Source organism: Piliocolobus tephrosceles, chromosome 10 (genome assembly GCF_002776525.5).
Source record: "Piliocolobus tephrosceles isolate RC106 chromosome 10, ASM277652v3, whole genome shotgun sequence".
NCBI lineage: Eukaryota > Metazoa > Chordata > Mammalia > Primates > Cercopithecidae > Piliocolobus > Piliocolobus tephrosceles.
The window spans coordinates 37,301,948-37,327,149 of NC_045443.1; the positions used below are offsets into that span (position 1 = coordinate 37,301,948).

At 39.3% G+C, this 25,202-nt stretch overlaps 1 protein-coding gene across 1 annotated transcript in view; it reads left to right on the top strand.

Moving 5' to 3' along the window:
* Positions 1–25,202, top strand: part of MUC19 (mucin 19, oligomeric) — a 182,039-nt gene that overhangs the window by 137,340 nt on the left and 19,497 nt on the right. The window contains 45 exon segments of the mRNA XM_026454629.1: positions 305–382; positions 1,790–1,843; positions 2,886–2,933; positions 3,071–3,124; positions 3,623–3,676; positions 3,775–3,828; positions 4,599–4,652; positions 4,802–4,855; positions 5,608–5,679; positions 5,834–5,884; positions 6,756–6,809; positions 7,309–7,341; positions 7,609–7,662; positions 7,800–7,853; positions 8,370–8,414; positions 8,512–8,565; positions 9,029–9,073; positions 9,505–9,558; positions 9,975–10,007; positions 10,270–10,323; positions 10,457–10,510; positions 11,393–11,446; positions 11,936–11,968; positions 13,906–13,959; positions 14,104–14,157; positions 14,566–14,601; positions 14,853–14,906; positions 15,048–15,101; positions 17,447–17,500; positions 18,007–18,039; positions 18,296–18,349; positions 18,486–18,530; positions 18,704–18,751; positions 18,993–19,055; positions 19,617–19,664; positions 20,055–20,108; positions 20,263–20,329; positions 20,787–20,833; positions 21,416–21,469; positions 22,224–22,277; positions 23,225–23,272; positions 23,521–23,574; positions 23,730–23,783; positions 24,108–24,161; positions 24,307–24,360. Of these exon segments, the coding sequence (XP_026310414.1) occupies positions 305–382; positions 1,790–1,843; positions 2,886–2,933; positions 3,071–3,124; positions 3,623–3,676; positions 3,775–3,828; positions 4,599–4,652; positions 4,802–4,855; positions 5,608–5,679; positions 5,834–5,884; positions 6,756–6,809; positions 7,309–7,341; positions 7,609–7,662; positions 7,800–7,853; positions 8,370–8,414; positions 8,512–8,565; positions 9,029–9,073; positions 9,505–9,558; positions 9,975–10,007; positions 10,270–10,323; positions 10,457–10,510; positions 11,393–11,446; positions 11,936–11,968; positions 13,906–13,959; positions 14,104–14,157; positions 14,566–14,601; positions 14,853–14,906; positions 15,048–15,101; positions 17,447–17,500; positions 18,007–18,039; positions 18,296–18,349; positions 18,486–18,530; positions 18,704–18,751; positions 18,993–19,055; positions 19,617–19,664; positions 20,055–20,108; positions 20,263–20,329; positions 20,787–20,833; positions 21,416–21,469; positions 22,224–22,277; positions 23,225–23,272; positions 23,521–23,574; positions 23,730–23,783; positions 24,108–24,161; positions 24,307–24,360 (2,331 nt within the window).

Below are 25,202 nucleotides of genomic sequence, written 5' to 3' on the forward strand. Positions count from 1 at the left end.
CTTCAAGGAGACTTTACCATGGAGCTAAGGCACTGAGCATCAGTTGTTTGATTGGAGAGAAAGGTCTTTCTTTCCCTCAGAGATATATAAAGAAAATAGTAGTTATTAAAATTTTTCTCATTAAATAATCTATAGGAATGGTACATGAAAAATTATAGATTAACTTCAGGTTCTAGAAACCTCTGAAAAAATGCTTTTTGACACATTAAGACAACACAGATTAACCTCACCCCATCGATGGCCATTTTCTTTTCATTATGTGCAAAGAGTAAAAATACTGATTCCTATACCTCTATAATTCCAGGTTCCAATGTGGTAACCACTGGAAAAATTCTTACACATGAAAATCTAATACTTAAAGAAATAAATAATGATGATAATAGTAATGAGCATGTCAATCATTTATGAGTTCCATACTGTATCTGCTTTTTTTTTTTTTTTTTTTTTTTTGAGACGGAGTCTTGCTCTGTTTCCCGGGCTGGAGTGCAGTGGCCAGATCTCAGCTCACTGCAAGCTCCGCCTCCCGCGTTGACGCCATTCTCCTGCCTCAGCCTCCGGAGTAGCTGGGACTACAGGCGCCCGCCACCTTGCCTGGCTAGTTTTTTGTATTTTTAGTAGAGACGGGGTTTCACCGTGTTAGCCAGGATGGTCTCGATCTCCTGACCTCGTGATCCACCCGTCTCGGCCTCCCAAAGTGCTGGGATTACAGGCTTGAGCCACCGCGCCCGGCCTGTATCTGCTTTTTTAATTACGGGTTTACATATCTTATTCCAATGAAAAAATATCTAAGGTTCAATTAGTAAAATAAATTTATAAATGATGTATTTTCACATTTTCATAATTAAACTTGTTTATTTATAGTTTTCATTACTTCTAAATTCGAAAGGCCTTCTTTTCTGACTTAATAGAAAGTATCAAGACATTTTGAATTGAGGTTATCTCATGTAATGACGTCAGCTTAGCTCATCCCTCTTTCTTAATACTGTTTGTACTCTCTGTGAAGAGCATTTTCTGAAGAAAGATTATCACATAGGCAGGATTTTATCTAATAACTAAAGGCCAGACACTCAACTTTTTAACCTTCTTTTCCTCTGCTTCAAGGAGACTTCACCATGGAGCCAAGGCACTGAGATTCAGTTAGGAGATTGAAGATAAATGTTTTTCTTCCTCTCATTGATATTTAAATGAAGTGATTGAGTTATTGACATTTTATTCATTAAATATTCCATGAGATACAAATGATGTGTAGAAAACATATACAGATTAACTCCTGCTTCTAGAAACCTCTGAACAGAGCTTGTTGACACATTGAGGAAACGCATAGTTTTCTTATCCCATCCTAGGCCATTTTCTTTCTCATTATGGGTAAAGAATTGAGATATTGATTCCTATTTCTATCCCCACACTGGAATTATTACACACTGGTAGTCACTGGCAGAATTTTTTCTCATGAAAAGTCTAATACTTAAAGCAATAAATAATGATGTTAACAGTAATGAGCATATTGATCATTTATGATTTCCTTGCTATATACATATCGTATATGGCCTTTATATACCTTATTACCATTGCAACTACCTAAGGTCCAAAGAAGATCCATGAGTTAAAAATGGACAATTAAACTTGTGTCTTGAAGATAAACACTTTTGCATGGAAAAGGGCTTCTTTTCTGACTTAGTGGTAGATGATAAGACATTGTGAATTGTATTTGTCTCATGTAGTCTCATCAGCTTAACTCACCCATCTTCCTTCATACTCAATTAATTTTGGTTTTCTCTCCATCTTTAAGAGACCACAGCTTCCCTAGGAGGAAGTGGTACCACCGGAGCAGGAATAAAATCAGGTGAAGATTTGGATATTTTCATTATTTATTGTTATAGTTTGATTCCAAGTTCATGGATTTCTTAGGGAAAACAGTTAAGCCTTTTATTTTGAAATATGACATTATGTAAAATGTGCAAAGATAAAGCAAAAATCCCTTTCATGTGGAATGCAGTTTTTATATCCTTTGGGGGCTATAGTATTTCGGGGAAACCAGCAATACTTTTTGGATTCGGATTTGAAACCACTTGGCCCCAAAGTTCCTAATGGCTTTCCCTTCTCAGGGACCAACCCTTGGGTTTTAGGCCTCTTGAGAGAGCAGATATAATAGCTCTGGCTCTGAAATGGTGCTTCCTGTGAAAAGAGCTTAGTCTATGTTACATTACAGTACTGATTTCTATTCAGCAGAGAAATCATTAAGATGTCACATTTTAGTTCAAAGAAAAAATTCAAAATCTTTCATCTTCTTCCTTCTCTGCTTCCTCCTCCTCCTCTTTCTTGTCTTCCTGTTCCTCTTCCTTTTCTCCTGTTCCTTTCTTCTCCTCCTTCTCTACCTAATCCTCTTCCTCCTTCTTTTTCTCTCTCTTCTTCATCCTTTTTCTCTTCTTCCTTCTCCTCTTTCTCCTCCTCTCCTCTGCTTCCTCCTCTTGCTTCTTCTCCCCCGGCTTCTTTTTTTCCTCCTCCGCCTCTTCCTTCTTCTCTTCTTTCTCTTCCTTCTCCTCTTCCTACTCTTATCTTCCTCCTCCTCCTTCTCTTCTGCCTTCTTTTTCTTTTCGTTAAGAGCCACTACTGGAGCACCAGGAAGTAAAACAGGTAAATATGGAAAAAGCCTTTGATATGACCTTTAATCTTGGCAAAGATTGGCAGGTATATTAGCCATGATGTTAAACTTGGCTTCGCAAAGGCAAATGATAGACATGCAACACGTCTATGTTGTCAGTTATAGGTTCAGAAAGTATCTTTTGCTGTTTCAAAGTCACAGATAGACTTGTTACCGACATTCTTCCAGGGATCGCAAAATTGTTCCCATGTTGATCTTTTTCTTTTTTCCCACCTAGGCACAGCTGCAGTTCCTTCTGGTACAACAGTTGCCCCTGGGAGCTCCAACTCAGGTAAAGCACCAGGCTAGGAGGAACCACTGCTTTGGAAGGGCTCCTCATTGAGTTGTCTGCCTGGGTGATCTTACCATACTCTTCTCAGATTCTTCAAATCTTTGTCCTCACTGTTATTCCTCTTCTCTCATTTGCAGAAGCTACAACTTCTGTAGGAGAAAATGGAAAAACAAGTGGCGAAATAATCACAGGTGAGCTCCGTTAAGGAACTAAGTATACTTTGTAATAACTTCCCATGTCTCACTTGAAATACAGCAAAATTCTTTGGCTTTTCAGCATTTGGCATATTACAAATATTTAGCAGATGTTCAATATTTAACATCAATAGATAGGGTTCCAACACTTCAATGTTCCCTCCTTGTGTCTTGTTCCCTGTGTCAAAGTCCTCTTCATCAGGCTAGCATGGGGCCCATTCCCTTGCAATTATAGAGGTAACTTGGCCTGAATCTATCTCCCTGTAACTAAATCCTAAAAAAGGATCTCAGTGGTGGAGGACTTTCTGTGTAAACTCGTTGAGGGAATTATATGTTCCACGAGCAATGTATGGATAAACTCTTAAAACTAGAAAGCCCAGAGAAATAAATGTACTGTTATATTGAAGAAACAAAGTTATTATCTTTCCTTTAAGAGCCCATGCCCATTTCATGAGAAGCAACAGATTGATTAGCTGACCACCTTTCTTATTTCAGGTACTACTGAGGGCACCTCTGGCAAAATTCTGGAACCTGGAAGTGCTCACACAGGTCAGGAATTCTGAATATGGCCCCTTAGGCAATGTCAGCTTTGGGAAACCCAGCATGTCCTGTCCAATCTTTATACTTCTGATTCCTTTCTCTCTCAGAGGCCACAACTTTCCCAGGAGGCAGCGGGACCACCCGAGCAGGACCACCAGGAGGTGAGCTTGTCAGGCTGAGGCCTGGGGCTCTCATCAGCTCTCGATCTGGGTGGCTGCAGTGAACAGTAATGAACAGTAATGCAGTGAAAGTCTTTTGAGGGAGGGTCCTGCATTTTCTCTGTGGCCATAGTGTGTCATATCAACCTGGTCAGTTATTCTGCTTGTGAATTCATGACCTCAGGTGTCTCAGTCAGGCTGTCTTTGATGTCCTGGCTTATGGAAACAATTTTTTCTGATTGTTTGAGAGTATATTGCATATATTCCAACTTTCCAGGACTTTCAACTCTCCTTACCCAATTTTCCTTTCCACCCACGGTTTGAGACACTTTCTATCATTTTTCTCCTGTACTTACACATGGTATTTGTTTCCTCTCTCCCCTCCTACAAAACTTCATGAAAACAACTGATTATTAAAATGCTCCAAGTTGTATCAAAGAGTCCTGCTTATAAGTATAGAATTGTGCTTTGTTTTTCCTGTAGGCACCTCTGTTACGCCAGGGGGCTATGTTCCTGGAAGGGAAACAGGTCAGGGTGATTTAAGCCCTATTCTTCCCTTGCCTCATAGAGGAAGGGAAACCCAGTAGCAACACACACAGCCCAGGTTGGCCTGGAAAATCAAGTGCTTGGAGATTGTTCATTTTCCATTCTCTATAGGGATACAGTGTCCTCAGGAAAGGGCTTCCAGTACTTTAGGGCCACACACGGATGCTTCCAAGCTAACCTGGGGAGATAATGATCTATTACTCCATTTCCCTTTTTTGGCATTTTAGGTACCACTGGAGAATTGTCTGGAACGACCATTATATCTGGAAGTTCTAACACAGGTAGCTTAACAAGAAGGGAATGCCTCTTATTTAATGTCAGATGTCATGATATCTCTTTTAGGGCTGCTATTATAAAAGAATACTCCAATATCCTCTGTGGTATTCCAAATTCCCGGATGTCACTATTCTACTTTTTTTTTTTCCCTCAGAGGCCACAACTTCCACAAAAGGGACTGGTACTTCTGGAACTGGCTTCAAAACTGGTAAGAATCAACAGTCCATGATTTGGGGTCATCAAGATTAGGAATCAAGCTTCTCCTAAGAGTGTTTATATTTTATTTAGATACATTGCAAGTAATTAAAAATGAATTTGCTATAGAGATAAATTTTTTTGGAAATCTACTAATTCTAGAATTGAGCCTCACTGCCTCAGCTCTGAGAATGGGTTGAGATGTCTCCAGCGGTATTACACCTATCACCAGAATCAGAGCTGGAATTCAGAATGCTTTCTGTGTGTGTGTGTGCGCGTGTGTGTGTGTGGCGGGGGGGGGGGGGGGGTGTGTGTGAAATAGAAAAAAAGCCCATGGAACCAGGATGCATGCATGCATAGGTGTGTATCTGTATATGGATAAAACTTTGCTTTGCCAATATTTTGTCCTACATCTAGTTTGCAGCACATTTAAACCTTATTTCCCCTACTTTCTATCTCATAGCAGGCATCACTGCAGTGCCAGGGGAGCAAGTTTTGTCAGCCTTAGGGAAATACATCTAGTTTCCCTTTTATTAAATTTCCAGGAGAAGCGCCTGAAGTTGCAAACAGTATTTCTCTATTTGCTTTGGTTATGAATTGTTGAATGCAAGCAAATACACTTAGTTCACCCTCTGCCATAACCTCAAAAAAAAGAGATTTCAGTTATGGCAAATAAATACATTATATCCCTTTCAGAGTCAGGTCTTCACTTGACTTACTGAGTCATAATGGTCAGTAAGTCAAATGAAGACCTGACTCTAAAAGAGATATAATGTGTTTCGGGTACCTCTGGGGTGGCACCTGGCACAACAGTTGCCCCTGAAAGTTTCAGCACAGGTGAGTCCACAGTTTCTTTACTGATTCCACAGGAATCATTTCTTGAGTGCTTGCTACAATAATGTCTTTCCTTTGGTGCTTCTATGCAGAAGCACCACCATTTCATCCCTAGGCCCCTGAATCTTTTTCATTTATGTCCCTCCTCTCTCAGTAGCCACAATTTCTCCTGGAGCAAGTAGAACCACTGGGGCTGGACCTGCTGAAGGTAACCACTGATGAACTACTAACTGCTTCCCAGTAGACAAGGTTATCTGAATGACATCTACTGTTTGTACCTCCTGTGAAGAGCATTTTCTGAACAAAGATTACTGGATAGGCAGGATTTTACATAATAACCAAATGTCAGATCCTCACTCTTTTATCTTCCTTTCCTCTGCCTCAAAGAGACTTCAGCATGGAGCTAAGGCATTGAGAATCAGTTGGGTGATTAGAAAGAAATATCTTTCTCTCATTGATATCTAAAGGAAGTAATTGAGTTTTTGGAATGGTTGTCATTAAATATTCCATGAGATATAAATGGTGTGAGGAACATATATAAATTAACTCTTGATTCTAGAACCTCTGAAAAGAGCTTGTTGACACGCTGAGAAAACATAGCTCTCTTACTCCATCGCAGGCCATTTTTTTCTCATTATGGGTAAAGATTGAGATATTGATTCCCATTGTTCTCTAATACCAAGTTCATTTTTTGGTAGCCACTGGCAAAATTCTTGCACGTGAAAAGTATAATATTTAAAGCAATAAATAATGATGATAATAGTGAGCATATCTATCATTTATGCGTTCCTTACTATATACCCTTTTTTATTAAGAATTTTACATATCTTATTCCAATTAAGAAATAACTAAGGTCCAGCTAAGAACCATGTGAGTTGAAATGTTTTATCTCCCCGTTTTAACAATTAAATGTGTGTATTAAAGGTTTCCATCACTTTTACAGTCAGTAGGTTTTCTTTTCTGACTTAATAGTAGGTGACAAGACATTTTGAATTGGGCTTATCTCATGTAGTGACATCCACTTGCTCATCCCTCTTCCTTAATACTGAATTAATTTTAGTTTTCTTTTCATCTTTAAGAAACCACAATTTCCCTAGGAGGAGGTGGTACCACTGGAGCAGAAATAAAATCAGGTAGACTTTGGGGTATTTATATTTATTGTATTTTGATAGATTTTGTAGAGAAAAACATTTTTAATGATCTTTTAATTTTGAAATAATTTTAAGTTACAGAAAATTTGCATTGATAATGCAAAAATCACCTTAATGTGGAAGTGGTTTTAAATTTCCTTTAAAGCTGTAATATTTTAAGGGGAACAGAGATTCTTCTTGGATTTGGATTTGTAAATATGTGGGCCCAAATTTCCTAAAGGCTTTTTCTTTTTCAGATGCTAACCTCGGGGGTCTAGGACGCTGCAGAGAAGGGTTACAATAACAGCTCTGGCTCTGAAATAGTTTTCCCTTTGAAAAGAGCATAGTCTATATAACATTAGTGTACTAGCTTCAAATCAGTGTAGAAATCATTAAGATGCCCATATTTTAGTTTGGAGATAAAAATTCAAAAATATTTTTTCTTCCTTATTTCTCTTTCTTTCCTCCTCCTCCTCCTTCTCCTTCTTTTTCTTTTCATTAGGAGCCACCTCTGGAGCACCAGGAAGTAAGACAGGTTAACTTGGGAAAGCCTTTCAAATGACCTTCAACATTGGCAAAAAAAAAAAAGAAAGAAAGAAAGGACAAGCATATTAGCCATTGCGTTAACCTCGGCCTTGCCAAGGAACACAATACACATGGAAAATGCCTCCCCTGTCAGTTATAGGACCAGGAAGCGTCTTTTCCTGCTCTGAAGTCACAGATGGACATGCTGTCAGCCACATTCTTTCAAGGGTCATAAAAGGGTCTCTATGTTGATCTTTCTCTTTTCTTTCCTATCTAGGCACAGCTGGAGTGCCCTCTGTGACAACAGTTGCCCCTGGAAGCTCTAACTCAGGTAAAGCACCAGACTGGGAGGAACCAGTACTTGGAAAGGGCTCCCCAATGAGGTGTCTGCCTGGGTGATCCTACCATGCTTTCCTCAGATTCTTCAAATCTTTGCCCTCACTGCTATTCTTTTTCCCTCTTTTGCAGAGGCCATGACTGCTTTAAGAGAAAGTGGAAAAACAAGAGCTGAAATAACCACAGGTGAGCTCAGTTAAGGAACGAAGTATACATTGCTATGATTTTCCATGTCTTGCTAGAATATAGCAAAAGTCTGAATTTCCCATATTTGGCATATTAGAAAAACATTTAGCAGATGATCAATATTTAACATCAATAAATATAGTTCAGACACATCAACATTTCCTCCTTATGTCTTGTACTGTGGGGTCTAAGGACCCTTCATCAGGGCATCATGGAGCTCATTCCCTGACAGTTACAGAGGTGATGTGGGCCCAAATCTCTCTATCTGTAACAATACCCTAAATAAGGAACTCCATGGTAGAGAACTTTCTCTATAAACTTGCCAAAGGAACTATATGTTCCATGGGCAGTATACGGATTAACTCTTAAAAACAAAACAAAACAAAAACTCTAGAGAAACAAATTTTCTGGTGTGTTTAATAAAAAATGTTTTTTTTTTTTTTTCTATAGGAGTCTATAGCCATTTCATTAATGACAACAGATTGACCAACTAATCACAATCCTCTCTTATTTCAGGTACTACTGAGGGCAAAACTCTGTCAGCTGGAAGTACCCACACAGGTCAGGAATTCTGAACATGGTGCCCTGGGCAATACAGCTTATGGGGCCCCAGAATGTCCTGTGCAGTCTTCATACATCCAATTCCTTTCTTTCTCAGAGGCCACAACTTTCTCAGGAGGCAGCGGGACCACCCGAGCAGGACCACCAGGAGGTGAGCTTGTTAGGCTGAGGCCTGAGGCTCTCATCATCTCTCTCTCTGGGTGGATACAGGGAACAAATAATGTGAAGGCTTTTGAGGGAGGGGGATTTTCTCTGGGGCCATATTGTGTCCTATATCTGGTCAGTTATTCTGCTTGTGATTCCATGATCTCAGATGACTCAGCCAGTCTGTCTTTAGTATCTTGACTTATGGAGAGATTTTTTTCTGATATGAGGCTTGGGAGTCTATTATACTTATCCCATCCTTCCAGAATGTCCAACTGTCCTTTACCCAATTTACCTTTCCACCCACAGCTGGACACTTTCTATCATTTTTCTTATTTAGCTATACATGATGTTAATTTTCTCTCTCCCCTCATGAGAAAACTTTGTGAAGTCAACTGATTATTTAAATGCCCCTAGCTGTATCAAAGAGTCCTGCTTAAGGTTAAAACCATGCTGTATTTCTCCTGTAGGCACTTATGGCATATCAGGGGGATATGTCCCTGGAAGGGAAACAGGTCAGGGTGATTTAAACCCTAGTCTACCTTTGCCTTATAGTAAAAGGGAAACCCAGCAGCAACACATCCATCTAAGTTTGGCCAAGGAAAATGAAGTGCTAGAAGTTGTTCATTTTCCATTCACTATAGAGACAGAGTATCCTCGGGAAAGGGCTTCTAGTGCTTTAGGGCCACATTGATGCTTCCAAGCATAAATGGGGAGAAAATGCTCTATTGCTGCATTTACCCCTTTTTCTTTTTAGGAGAACCTTATGGAACAACCCTTATATCTGGAAGTTCTAACACACATAGCTTAACAAAAATAAAGTGCCTCATATTTAATGTCAGATGTAATGATATCTCTTTTAGGGTTGCTGTGATAAAATAACACCCCAGTATCTCCTCTCAGTATTCCAAATTCACAGACTTCCCTACTCTATTTCTTTCCTTAGAGCCCACAACTTCCATTGAAGAGACTGGTCCTTCCAGAACTGTATTCAAAACTGGTGAGACTAAAAAGCCCATAATTTGGGGTCATCTAGATTAGGTCTTTTAACTTTCCTGGAGGGTGTTTGTGGTTTTTATAGACACTGAAAGTGATTCAATATAGCTTTGTTACTAGGGAGAAATCTTTTTTGAAAGGCTACTTATTCTAAAATTGAGTCTCCCTCTATTGAGGCTGAGGATGGGAAGGGTTTTCCCGTTGTGTTACTATTACCACCAGCATTTGAGCTGGAAGCTAGATAGTTTTCTGTGTGTACATGTGTGAATGTGTGTAAGGTAGGAAAGAGCCCCATGGAACCAGGGTGCATGCATGCATATGTGTGTATGTATCTTACAACTGGCTTTCCCAATATTTTCTCCAACATCTAAAGTTTCAACACATTTAAATCTTTTTTCTTTCTTCTTACGTACCTCACAGTAGGCATCACTTCAGTCCCAGGGAGGCAAGCAGGTGAGCATCGAGAAAATGCATCTAGTTTCCCTTTTATCAACTTTGTAGTTGTGCTTGAAGTTAGAAACATTTTCTATGTGCTTTGGTTATGAATTTTTGAAAGCAAGCAAATATATATAGTTCACCATCAGTCTCATGCTCAGAGAGAGACGTATGTTGTAGGAAATAAATAAATACATAAATACAGCATATCCCTTTAAGATTTGGGCCTTCCTAGAACTTACTGAATCACTATGGTCCCCTCAATCCCTTTGTGTTTCAGGCACCTCTGTCGTGGCACCTGGCACAACAGTTGCCCCCGGAAGTTTCAGCACAGGTGAGTCCACTGTGTGGTGGGGAATCCCTTCATGGGTGCTTGCCATAATGTCTTTGAGTGTTTCAATGCAGAAGCATCACCATTCCATTCCATGCCCCCTGAATCTTTTCTATTCATGTTCTTCCTCTGCCAGCAGCCACAACTTCTCCTGGAGCAAGTGGAATGACTGGGGTTAGAACCACTTCGAGTAAGCACGGACAATCCACTACCTCCTTCCCAGTAGACATTGCCTTAATCACATGCAGTATTTGTACTTCGTGTAAAGAGTCTTTTCTGAACATGGATTACCAGATAGGCAGGATATTACCTAAATGACTAAAGGCCTGACACTCAAATTCCTTTGTTTTTCTTTCTTCTGTCCCAAGGAGACTTCACCATGAAGCTAAGGCACTGAGAATCAGTTGTGTGATTGGAGAGACATGTTTTTATTTCTCTCATTGATATCTAGAGGAAATAATTGAATTATGGAAAGTTTTGTCATTAAATTTTCTGTGAGACAGAAATGGTGCATGGAAAACATATGTAGGTTAAATCTTGGTTCTAGAAGCCTCTGAAAAGAGCTTCTTGGAACTTTGAGAAAATACATAGTTCCCACACCTTCATGATATGACATGTTCATTCTTATTACGGGTAAAGAATTCAGATTTTGATTCCTATCACTTTCTAATTCCAACTTTCAATGTGGCAGCCACTGGCAAACTTCTTGCATGTGAAAAATCTAATATTTAAAGCAATAAATAATGATGATAATAGTAATAAGCATATCAATCATTTATGAGTTCTGACCGTATACCTTTTGAAATTAAGTTTAAATAACTTATTCCAATTAAGAAACACTTACATTTCAATTAAGAACAATATGATTTGAAAATGTTTTATCTCACCATTTAACAATTATACTTGGATATTGAAGGTTTCCATCACGTTTACAGTCAGAAAGATTTCTCTTCTGACTTAATAGTAGGTGATAAGACATTTTGAATTAGGCTTATTGCATGTCTTGACATCCACTTAGCTCATCCCTCTTCCTTAATACTCAATTAATTTTGGTTTTCTTTCCATCTTTAAGAGACTACAACTTCCCTAGGTAGAATTGGCACCACTAGAACTGAAATAAAATCAGGTAAATATGTTGTAGTATTCATTATTTATTGTTGTATTTTGATAGATTTCTTAGAGGAAACATTTTTTAACAATGAGTTTTTAAGTTACAGAAAATTTGCATTGATGATGCAAAGAATAGCTTTAATGTGGAGTGCAGTTCTAAATTTATTTTAAGGCTGTAATATTTCAGGGGAAACAGAATTTCTTCTTAGATCTGGATTTGTAAACATGTGGGCCCAAATTTCCTGAAGGCTTTCCCTTCTTAGAGACCAACTTCAGGGTTCTAGGCCTCTGGAGAGGAGAGTTGCAGTAGCTTCAGCTCTGTAATTATTTCCCTTTGAGAAGAGCATAGTCTGTTTATCATCATAGTGTTGACTTGTATTCAGCATAGAAACCATTAGGTTGTCATACTTCACTTCAGAGATAAAAATTCAAAATTTTCTTTTTTTCTCCTTTCTCTTTATTTCCTTCTCATCCTTCTTCTTCTTTTTTTTTTTCTTTTTATTAGGAGCCACCACTGGAGCACCAGGAAGTAAGACAGGTAGATTTCACAAATGCCTTTTATATGACCTTCGACATTGGTGAAAATAAGTCATCAGGGCAGTCATATTATCCTTGGCCTTGCAAAGGCACACAGAAAACACAAAACATGTCTGTCCTCCTGTCAGTTATAGGTCCAGGAAGTGTCTTTTCCTGCTCCAAAGACAAAGACAGGCATGTTGCTTGCCACATTCTTCTAAGCGTTACAAAAGAGTGCCCATCTTTCTTTTTTCCTACCTAGGCACAGCTGGAGTGCCCTCTGCTACAACAGTTGCCCCTGGGAGCTCCAACTCAGGTAAAGCACCAGGCTGGGAGGAACCACTGCTTGGAAAAGGCTCCTCGGTGGGGTGTCTGCCTGGGCAATTCTACCATACTTTTCTCAGATTCTTCTAATCTTTGCCCTCACTGCTATTCTTTTTCTGTCTTTTTCAGAGACCACAACCTCTGTAGGAGAAAGTGGAATAACAAGTGCTGAAATAGTCACAGGTGAGCTCTCCTAAGGAACTAAGTGTGATTTGTAAGTTTCCCATGTGTTGCTAGAAATATAGCAGAACTCATTGAATTTCCCATATCTGGCGTATTAGACATAAATTCAGCAGGTGTTCAATATTTAACATCATTAAATATGGTTCATAAATTTCAACTTTCCCTCCTTATATCTGCCTTGGGCCTAAAGACACTTGATCAGGGCATCATGCGACCCATTCCTGATAGTTACAGAGGTGACTTGAGCCCAAATCTATCTCTCTGTGTCTAAACTTTAAAAAAGGGCCTCAGTTGTGATGTTTGTAAACTTGCTGAGGAAACTGTGTGTTCCATGGGCAGTAAACGGATTAACTCCTAAAATACAAAATCCAGAAAAATAAATTTTTAGCATATTGATGCAAATAAGTATTTTCTTTTTCCTTTAATAGCTTATTCTCATAACATTAAGGAGGACAAATTGGCCAACTGACCACATAATCTTTTCTTATTTCAGGTACTACTGAGAGCATCTCTGGCAAAACTCTGGAAGCTGGAAGTGCCCAAACAGGTCGGGAATTCTAATCATGACCTGTTGAGCAGTCTAGTCTCTGAAAGCCACAGAATGTCATGTGTAGTCATTATACCTCCAATTCCTTTCTCTCTCAGAGGTCACAACTTTCTCAGGAGGCAACCGGACCACCCGAGCAGGCCCACCAGGAGGTGAGCTTGTCAGGCTGAGGCCTGCTCTCATCTCTCTATTTGGGTGGCTGCAGTGAACAATAACATGAAGGTTTTTGAGGGAGGGGTATTTTCTCTGGGGCCATATTATGTCATATCTACCTGGCCCGCGATTCTGCTTGTGATTCCATGACCCCAAATGGCTCAGCCAGGCTATCTCCAGTATCCTGGCTTATGGAGACATTTTTTCCTGATAGGAGGCTTGAGAGTCTGTTGCATGTATTCCAACCTTCCAGAACTTCCAGTCCTTGTTTTCCCAGTGTACTTTTCCACCCACAGCTTGACACTTTCTGTCATTTTTCTCATTTACTTTTACAAGATGTTTGTTTCCTCTCTCTCCTCACCAGAAAGCTTCATGAAGACAACTGATTATAAAATGCCCCAAGTTGTATCAAAGAGTTCTACTTATAAAGATAAAATTATGCTTTGTTTCCTCTGTAGGCACCTCTGTCATACAAGGGGGATATGCTCCTAGAAGGGAAACAGATTAGGGTGATTTAAACTCTATTCTACCCTTGTGACATAGTGAAAGAGAAACCCACTAGCAACACATTCATCTCTGGTTGGCCTGGAAAATGAAGTGCTAGGAAGTTGTTCATTTTCCATTCATTATAGAAATAGAATGTTCTCAGGAAAGGGCTTCAGTGCTTTAGGGTTGCCATGTTGATCCTTCTAAGCTTAATTTGGGAGACAATGCTCTTTTATTTCCATTTCCATTTTCTTTTTCCATTTCAGGTATCATGGGAGAATCTTCTAGAACGACCATTATATCTGGAAGTTCTAACACAGGTAGTCTAACAAGAAGCAAATGTGTCGTACTTAATGTCAAATGTCATTCTATATATTTTAGGGCTGCTATGATAAAATCTCACCCGAGTATCCTCTCCCAGTATTCCACATTCATAGACTTTACCACGCTCTTTCTTCCCTCAGAGGCCACAACTTCCATTGAAGAGACTGGTACTTCTGGAACTGGATTCAAAACTGGTGAGAAGAAACAGCCCCTGATATGGCATCATAAATGTTAGGTCTCTTAAGCTTTGCATGAGAGAGTCTGTGTTTTCTTTAGGGCTGTTGGAAGTGATTCAAGATAGTTTTGCTGGTGGAGATACAATTTTTTTTGAATTATAATAATTCTAGAATGGAGACTGACAGCTTTATGTCTAAGGATGGAATGGAATTTCTCCATTCATGTTACAACTGTCACTAGCATTTGAGGTGGAATTCAGAAAGTTTTCCATGAAAGTGTGTGAAATACAAAAGAGCCTCATGGACCCAGGACACATGCGTTTATATGTGTGTGCATGCTTACACATTTTCTTGCTTTGTATCTTCTCCTACATCTGATGGTTTCAGCACATTTAAAACATTTCCCCGCTCCTTTCTATCTCACAGCAGGCATCACTGCAGCAGCACCAGGAAAGCAAGCAGGTAAGCATTGGGGAAATCCATCTAGTTTCCCTTTTATCAAACTCCAAAAGTGCCTGAAGCTGAGGACACTGTCTATCTGCTCTAGTTGTGAAGCACTGACAACCAGCAAATGCATCTAGTTCACCAACTGCCATATCCTCAGGGAAAATGACTTCTCGTATAGAAAATAAATATAGTATATACCTTTTAGATTCAGGTGTTCATTTGACTTACTCACTCATCATGGTCACCTCAATTCCTCTGTGTTTCAGGCACCTCTGGGGTGGCACCTGGCACAACAGTTGCTCCTGGAAGTTTCAGCACAGGTAAGTACACAATTTGGCACAGAGCCATTTCTTGGATGCTTTCTACAATAATGTGTCTTTCCTTTTGCTGCCTCTGTGCAAAAGCGGACCATTCCCTTTCTAAATCCCAGAATGTTTTCCATACTGTTTTCACTCTCTCAGCAGCTACAACTTCTCCTGGAGCAAGCAGAGTGACTGGCACTGGACCCACTGCAGGTGAGCCCTGATGAAGCACGACCTGCTGCTCAGTAGACAACGTTGCCTGAATCACATCTAATGTTTGTACTTCTTGTGAAGAGTATTTTCAGAACAAGCATTATCATATTGGCAGGATTTTACCTAATTACCAAATGTGACACTCAGCCTCCTTTATCGTCCTTTCCTCTGCTTCAGGGAGACTTCACCATGGAGCTGAGGCACAGAGAATCAGTTGGGTGATTGGAGAGAAATGTTTTTCTTTCTCTCATTGATATCTAAAGGAAGTAATTGAGATTATGAAATTTTTGTCATTAAGTTTTCTGAGATAGAAATGGTGCATGGAATACATATACAGATTCAACTCCTGGGTCTAGAAACATCTAAAAAAGAGCTTGTTGGCACATTGAGAAAACACAGTTTCCTCACCTTCATCCTCAGACATTTTCTTTCTTGTTTTGGGCAAAGCATAAAGATAATGAATCCTGTCACTTTCTAATTCCAAGTTCCAATGTGGTAGGTGCTGGCAATTTTTTTTTTTTTTTTTTTGAAGAGAGGACATCCAAGCAAAGGCAATTTGTGGCCAGCCCTGAGATTGTCCCCACTCCCTCTGGCAAAATTATTGCACATGGTACTGGTACCAAAACAGAGATATAGACCAATGGAACAGAACAGAGCCCTCAGAAATAATATCACACATCAGCAACCATCTGATCTTTGACAGACCTGACGAAAACAAGAAATGGGGAAAGAATTTCCTATTTAATAAATGGTGCTGGGAAAACTGGCTAACCATATATAGAAAGCTGAAACTGGATCCCTTCCTTATACCTTAGACAAAAAATAATTCAAGATGGATTAACGACTTAAATGTTAGATCTAAAACCATAAAAACCCTAGAAGAAATCCTAGGTAATACCATTCAGGACATAGGCATGGGCAAGGACTTCATGTTTAAAACACCAAAAGCAATGGCAGCAAAAGCAAAAATTGACAAATGGGATCTAATTAAACTAAAGAGCTTCTGCACAGCAAAAGGAACTACCATCAGAGTGAACAGGCAGCCTACAGAATGGGAGAAAATTTTTGCAATCTACTCATCTGACAAAAGGCTAATATCCAGAATCTACAGAGAACTCAAACAAATTTACACGAAAACAATCAAACAACCCCATCCCAAAGTGGGCAAAGGATATGAACAGACACTTCTCAAAAGAAGACATTTATACACCCAACAGACACATGAAAAAATGTTCATCATCACTCGCCATCAGAGAAATGCAAATCAAAACCACAATGAGATACCATCTCACACCAGTTAGAAAGGCAATCATTAAAAAATCAGGAAACAACAGGTTCTGGAGCGGATGTGGAGAAATAGGAACACTTTTACACTGTTGGTGGGATTGTAAGCTAGTTCAACCATTATGGAAAACAGTATGGCGATTCCTCAAGGATCTAGAACTAGAAATACTATTTGACCCAGCCATCCCATTACTGGGGATATTCCCAAAGGATTATAAATTGTGCTGCTATAAAGACACATGCACACGTATGTTTATTGCGGCACTGTTCACAATAGCAAAGACTTGGAACCAACCCCAATGTCCATCAATGACAGACTGGATTAAGAAAATGTGGCACATATACACCATGGAATACTATGCAGTCATACGAAAGGATGAGTTCATGTCCTTTGTAACGATATGGATGCAGCTGGAAACCGTCATTCTCAGCAAACTATTGCAAGGACAAAAAAACCAAACACCACATGTTCTCACTTATAGGTGGGAATTGAACAATGAGAACACTTGGACACAGGGTGGGGAACATCACACACCAGGGCCTGTCATGGGGTGGGGGTAGTGGGGGAGGGATAGCATTAGGTGATATACCTAATGTAAATGACAAGTTAATAGGTGCAGCACACCAACATGGCACATGTATACATATGTAACAAACCTGCACGTTGTACACATGTACCCTAGAACTTAAAGTATAATTTAAAAAAAAGAAAATTCTGATACTTAAATCAATGAAAATGATGATAATAGTAGTGAGCATATCTATCATTGATGAGTTCCTTTCTATAACCATTTTTATTAAGAGGTTTACATATCTTATTCCAATTAAGAACTACCTAAAGTCTAAGAACCATATGAGTTAAAATTCTTTCATTCCCCATTTAAAAAAAATACCCTTGTGAATTGAAGGTTTACATCACCTTTACAGTCAGGAAACTTTCTTTTCTAACTTAGTAGGTGGCAAGACATTTTGAATTGGGCTTCTCTCATGTAATGATATCAGCTTAGCTCATCCCTTTTTCTTAGCACTCAATTAATTTTAGTTTTCTTTCCATCTTTAAGAGACCACAATTTTCCTAGCAGGAAGTAGCACCACTGGAGCAGAAATAAAATCAGGTGAAGATTATGGGGGGTTCATTATTTACTGTTGTATTTTGATAAATTTGTTAGAGGAAACATTTTTTTCAATGAACTTTTTATATTGGAATAATTGTAAATTATAGAAGGGTTGAATAGATTATGCTAATAATCTCTTTAATGTGGAGTAGAGTTTTTCCTTTCCTTTTGAAGCTATTTCAAAGCAACCAGGATTTCCTTTCAGATTTCGAACAACTTGGGCCCAAATTTCCAAAAGGCTTTTTCTTCTCTAGGACTAGCCTCAGGGTTGGAGGCCTCTAGAGAGGAGAGTTACAGTAGCTCTGGCTCTGAAAGGGTTTTTCCTTTGAAAATAACTCAGTATGTGTATCATTACAGTACTGACTTGTATTCAGCAGAGAAATCATTAAGATGTCACATTTTAGTTCAGGGGTAAAAATTCAAACTTTCCTTTCTTCTTTCTTTTCCCCCTTTTCTTCCTCTTCCTCCTCCTCCTCCTCCTTCCTCTCTCTTTTCCTTTTCATTAGGAGCCATGACCAAAGCACCAGGAAGTAAGACAGGTAAACTTGGAGAACATATTTGATATGACCTTCAATCTTGGCAAAAATAATCAGAGCAGGCACATTAGCCACTGCATTAACCTTGGCCTTACAAAGGCACACAGTAAACATAGAAAATACCATCTCCTGTCAGTTATAGGTCCAGGAAGCATCTTTTGCTGCTCCAAGGTCCAGGTAGACATGATGCTGGCCACATTCTTCTAAGGGTTACAAATGTGTCAATCTGTTGATCTTTTTTTTTTTCTTTCCTTCCCAGGCACAGCTAGAGTGCCCTCTGGTACAACAGTCACCCCTGGGAGCTCCAACTCAGGTAAATCACCAGGCTGGGAGGAACCAATGCTTGGGAAGGGCTCCTCAATGAGGTGTCTGCCTGGGTGGTCCTACCATGAGTTCTCAGATTCTTCAAATCTTTGCCCTCACTTCTATTCTTTTTCCCTTTTTCTCAGAGGCTACAACATTTTCTAGAATCACTGAAGCAGTAACAGTCTCAGGTGAAAATGGGAAGTTTGTAAAATAGTTCTAACAATTCAAATTGATTGAAATAAATACAGAGTGATTTCCTACGGAAATCTTTGTCCAAGCCCCTAAATTTCAGAATATTAGTGTTTTACCAAAATTTTTACATTTATAGACAGCAGAATATTCTCTCTTTTCTCTTTTATAGGATCCATGACCACTGCACTGGGGAGCCAACTCTCCAGCAGTCAAACAGGTGAGCATGGGAAAGTATGAATATCTTCCTGATATTTACCAGTATTTAGATAATAAGGATACTTCTAATGTGAGTTCTTAGCCTTGGCTTTTTATTTTTATTTTTGGAATGAAGTATCCTTGTTGAAAGGTGTATGAGGAATAATGGAATACGCCCTCTGAGTTAACAAAAAACATATAATGTTTTTCTCCTTAGCCCTTCTGTTAATGTAAAGGAAATGATGTAAGTGTCCTTCTCTTAGTGATTCTAGGTTCCAGTGGCATCATCTCTCACACAACTGTTGCACCTGGAAGTTCTGTTATAGGTAAGTGAATATTTTCAATGGCAGTCATCACTTGTTTAATTTCAAGGAGGAATATGTAACCCCAAACATCCTTTCTGCTTCATTTCCTCTTCCAGAGGCCAAAACTTCCTTAGAAGCCATCAGAGTCACTGTTGTGAAATCACTGAGAACTAGGGGTCTCAGAGGTTAGCATGGCCATTAAGTAGTATTATGAGTTTGCCTCTGGATCTGAGAAATTATCGTATAGGGAGGGCAGGTCCTCCCATCCACACCCCTGAGCTGACTTCTGAACCAGCCTTTTCCATTGCCTGACCTTAGGACATAGATTTCTGGAGAGGGTAGCAGGAGCAGTAATTCCCTGGACAGTTAACCCAGTGGATATTATAGGTATTACTACAGAGTCAGCAGGAGTCAAGACTGGCCCAGAAGGTCTGTCTCAGGTGAACAGATGACTAAAATGAACTCAGAAATGGTTTGCTCTCCATCCTGAGATTTAAGTATTAAGTTGCTGAAGGGTTGCCTCAGTGATTGATTATAGGTCAAAACATACTCAGAATCGTTTTTCCTACTTTCAATCATCAGGAATCACCTCTGATGCATCAGACAATCAAGTCACTGGAAGTGAAATGGGCAAATATGTTAAAGAAATTCTTTTGTCTCACATTTGAGGGTTTTATATTATATATGCTTGGGAAGCCTACTAAAAGGTAGGCTTCTTGAGAAAAAAAGTCTCTGTTCAATGATCCCTAGCACTAAACAGGGCTCAATAAATATTTATTAAATGAATGAAATAATTAAAATATAGGAAAAATATATAATTCAATCCAGGAACAAAAAGGCCAATGGAAGAACATGCTCAAAGGACTGCCACATAGACAAAGCAGGCTGTGTGAATGGTGCCTCCTGGAGCTGGCCAGTGTACAATATGAGTGATATGGCCCTGGAAAGACAGATTTAGTTTATACCTAGACTGCCTCTATGCAAAAGATTCTTTATAACACCATAACCTTCTCATTTCAGGCACTACTGGTGTAGCCTTGAGCACAGCTGTTGCACCTGGAAGTTCCAGTACAGGTAGGCTAACAAGCTGAGAAGAAAGCTCCCTTTCTGGAAATAAGATGGCAAAAAATGTCTTTCACATTGCTCTTCTTCTATAAGAGCATCACAGTATATTTCCCCATCCTTCTAAGTCCTCATCCTTTACTCGTTGCTTCTCTTTTTCTTCCAGAAGCCACAACTTCCCCAGGAGTCCACAGAACCACTGTAGTGGGATGGAAGACAGGTGAGAATTAATGGTGTGTGTTTGTGCATGCATGTATGACTTTTGAGTAATAATAAATTACTATTATACTTTGCTTCTTAATACGATAGTTTTTCGAGGAGGAGCTTTTGAGGAACTCTCATCTAAGATCAGCGTTTTGTTACTTGATTTTGAATTAACTTGGGCAAATTTCCTTCCATTTCCAGGGCCAAGCCTCACATATATAAGTCTCTGCAAATGAGAGTGAAAGTGATAATTGTATGAAAAGTTTTCTTTTTCCATTTTAGTTATCTCCATTTTAGGTATATCAGAAAAATGAATTACTGGCTCAGAGGATTCCATTTCAGGTCAACAGAAGGCCAAAATGCACACAGAGTTGCCTCGAATGATATATTTTTCCTTGAGCACAATGACTGAAATGTACAGTAGTTATCCCTATAACTCTAGTCAACATTTATATTCCAAAGTTTTTCTACTTTTATCCTTTTAAGAGCTACCACTAGAGGGTCAGCAAACCAAGGAACTGGAAGCACAATAGGTAAATATGGCAGGAAAGAGGGTCGCTTGACTTACTGCCATTGAATTCCAGAAAAATGGAGTCCTCTGTTGAGGAATTTGCATCTTTATTTGATTTGAGAATAAAACTATGCATGAGAAAACACAGGCCGAGCACTATGGCTCACACCTGTAGTCCCAGCACTTTGGGAGGCCGAGGTGGGTGGATCACCTGAGGTCAGGAGTTTGAGACCAGCCTGGCCAACATGGTGAAACCTCTTCTCTACTAAAAATACAAAAATTAGCCAGGTGTGGTGGCATGAGCCTGTAATCCCAGCTACTCAGGAGGCTGAGGCAGGAGGATCACTTGAACCTGGGAGGCGGAGGTTACAGTGAGAGATTGTGCCATTGCACTCCAGCCTGGGTGACAGAGAAAGACTAGGGTAGCTTCTGGCAACACATCTAAACCTGGGAGTTCAAACACAGGTGAGCCAGCCAGCTGGTGAGACTCCACAGAATAATTTACTAGTAAAGTGCCTCCCGTGGCACTGTTATCAAGAACACTTCACTTTCCTCACAATGCTAATTCCTCTCACTTCATATTTTCCTACCTTTCCTCTCTAAGAAGCTATGACGTCCTTTAGAGGCACTGGGACCACAGGAAGTGGAATGAATACAGGTGAGCACATGAGCTTCCTAACCTGTCCACTTTTCACTTAAAATAATAGCCATAGTAGTTAACACTTTCTAGCATGAACTATGTTCCAAGCACTACTCCACATTTTTCTCATTATTATTTCTTTTATCCCTCATCCCAAATTGTGAGGTAAGCACTATTGCTCTCACAGACTTTCCAGATGAGAAAAACCTATGGCTCAAAGATATTCACTAACTGAAAGAAGATCACACAGCGAGCAAACAACAGATTTCAACTCAGGCACTCTGGCTTCAAAATCCATCCTCTTAACCATGATACTAAATCACCACTACACTATACTGCTACACTCTTTTGTCACATCTTAACTCTTTTAGACTACTACAATTTCTACAATACCAATATTTTACCCAAATGAAAATTCAACAGGTAATCAGTCCTGCTTTGTTCCTTCTTCTAGGGGTATCAGGTAGCCAAATCACTAGCATTGCACTAGGTAAGTAAAGTACCTTTGTTTTCCTGACATTGAGTCCAGAAAAAGAGACATTCTCATTGAGACTCCACCACCACCTCACATTGCACCCTTCCCCCACCAAGTTTATAGTGAGAATGGAGCATTACATTTGCAAAATACAAAATAACTTTGGAACAAGCTGTCCCTGAAAATGTTCTTTTCTTGCATAATAAAGAATTCTGTAGTTGCCTCATTCTATTACAGAATGGGCTTTTATTATAAGAAAACAATCGATATAGTGGTACCCTTCCATTTTGTTTTTAGGTACTACTGGAGTGGTCTCTGGCAACACCATCTCACCTAGCAGTTTCAACACAGGTGAGTCAATGAGGAAACAGATGCTGTTTTTTTTTTTTTTTTTTTTTGTTCTTGTTGTTGTTGTTGTTGATGGGGGCTAACTCTGCAGCAATGGCACATTATGTCTTTTGATGATTTTCTGTTAGCCCTCACTACTTTCTTCCTTTTTATTCTCAGAAAATATAACTTCCATGGAAGTTATATTTTATATAACTTAATCCATATATATTAATATACATGAGAAAAAATGAGAAACGAGAAAAAATGACAAATGTATATATTATTTTTTTCTTGAGATAGTCTCACTCTTGAGATAGTCTCCAGCCCAGGCTGGAGTACGGTGGTTTGATCTCAGCCTACTGCAAATTCCACCTCCAGGGTTCAAGCAATTCTCTTACCTCAGCCACTCAAGTAGCTGGGATTACAGGTGTGCACCACCACACCAATCTATCTTTTTTTTTTTTTTTTTTTTTTTTGTATTTTTAGTAGATACAGGGTTTCACCATGTTGGCCAGGCTGGTCTTGAACTCCTGGTCTCAAGTGATCTGCCTTTCTTGGCCTCCCAGTGTGCTGGGATAACAGGTGTGAGCCACTGCGCCTGGACAAAGAATTGGCAACTCTTGAGTTTCTACAAATCTACATTGGGCTTTTGCCTTTTCATAGAGATATTTGTTAAACAAAGCTTGTATTTATAAAAATCATATCATTTCTCCTGGGGCCAAACCTTATATTACAATTATAGAAAAAGAGGCTCAGAGTCCAGAAAGATTCCCCTTTTAACATTCAAGCTATTACCGCAGTACATATGGAGGAAATATAAATCCATATTGTTCTATTTAAGGCAGCAGAGATGATAGAAGTTACTCTAGAGGTTTAGATCTGTCATATTTTGGAATTTGGATGTTATAAGTTTATTGAATGCAGTTGAATACCTTTACACAAATATTGTTTTCATTTCTTGTCACTAGAAGCTACCAGTGGCACATCTGGGAGGTCAAACCCTGGAAGTGAAATAGGTAAGCGTGAAAAATACCCCGAAACCTCTGACATTTAACTCCAAGGAGCCAAATAATCAAGGCTGGACTACAGACTAATGTGTTTACTGTGACTCTGAATTTAAAAATGGAGAACACACTTCATGATGACAGGATAGCACAAGCTTTCTGCTGCTTTCAAGTCATAGACAGTCATTGCTGTCCATGTTCTTCTTGGGATGGTAAATGCATCACAATTTGGGGTCCCTCTTTCCCTCTCCCTGCTTTAGGCACCACTGGTATAGTCTCTGGCACAACAGTTGCATCTGGAAGTTCCAACACAGGTAACCTAATAGGGAATCTGAGGGGTTTTAGTAATGGAATATGACTGAGTCCCTCCCCCGAAACATACACAGTCTCTACCATACCCTGGGAATACCACGGGATTTTCTCAGTTATAGGATTCTTCTGAATTTACTTCTTTTCTCCCTTCACTTAGAAGCCACAACTTCTTTGGGCAATGGTGGAACCACTGAGGCTGGAAGTAAAATAGGTGGGCACTAGCAATCAAATAATTATTTTTTCTTTTCATCTTAAACTAAATCAAATTGGCTATAATGAACTTAGTGGACATTTTCCTCAATCATTGTGTACAAATTACTGGTATATAAATAGTTTACTCCTTGTGAATTGCTGTTTACTTATTTGCAATACAATGACATCATGAGAACACACCTAATATATCACTTAAGGCAAAAAAGTTCCTGATATAAACCTTTTAGTTCACTTGTGAAACCTATTGTTTTTTTTCTAAACCAAATCCTAATTTTAGATGAAAAGGAATTCATAAATTGATTCTCTCCTCTTGTGATTGCAGTTACCACTGGGATAACTACTGGCACAACCATTGTATCTGGGAGTTCCAACACAAGTGAGTGATGAAAGAGTTGAAGAAACCTGCCTATGTGAACTTCTGGGGACCTGATGGCTCCCATAGGGATATTACATAAAGTAAGACTGTTACTCGTTTTTCCAAATGTCTGCATTCTATACCACTTTATCCTATTTCTTCTCAGAGGCTACGACTTCTAGAGACATTGGAGTTGCCACTGGAGTTGGAATGGCAACTGGTGAGTTGTTTGTTTTGGGTTCTCAACAATTCTTTGCTTGAGTTTGTGGTAGTGATGAATGAATGGGAAGATGAGCTGAAACAGGATTTTGTATTTCACTTGAAGAGACATGTCAGGTAAATCAAGCTTGGGACCTTGCTCTGCAGATTGATTTTCACCATAGTCTTTTTTTTATATTTTAAATTTTTTCAACTTTTTAGATTCGGGGGGGGGGGGTACATGTGTAGGTTTGTTACATTTCCTGAGTGTATTGCATGATGCTTAGGTTTGGAGTATGAATGATCCCGTCATCCAGGTACTGAGCAGACTACCCAATAGTCAATTTTTCAATGCCCCCTTCTTCCTCCCCTTTATAGTGGTCCCCAGTGTCTACTGTTGCTATCCGTATATCCATGAGTGTCCAGGGTTTAGCTCCCACTTATAAGAACATGCAGTATTTGTTTTTCTGTTCCTGCATTAATTCACATAGGATAATGGCCTCCAGCTGCATCTCTAGCTCCATCTGTGTTGCTGCAAAGGACATAATTTTGTTCTTTCTTATGGTTGTATAATGTTCCATGGTGTGTATACACTACATTTTTAAAATCCAGTCCATCATTGATGGGCACCTAGGTCGATTCCATGTCTTTGCTATTGTGAATAACCCTGCGATGAAAGTGCAAATGCATTTGTCTTTTTGGTAGAACAATTTGTTTTCTTTTGGATAGACACCCACTAATGGGATTGCTGGGTCAATTGGTGATTCTGTTTTAAGTTCTTTGAGAAATCTCCAGACTGCTTTCCATAGTGGCTGCATTAATTTACATCCACATCAACGATCAATTCCCTTTCCTCTGCAGCTT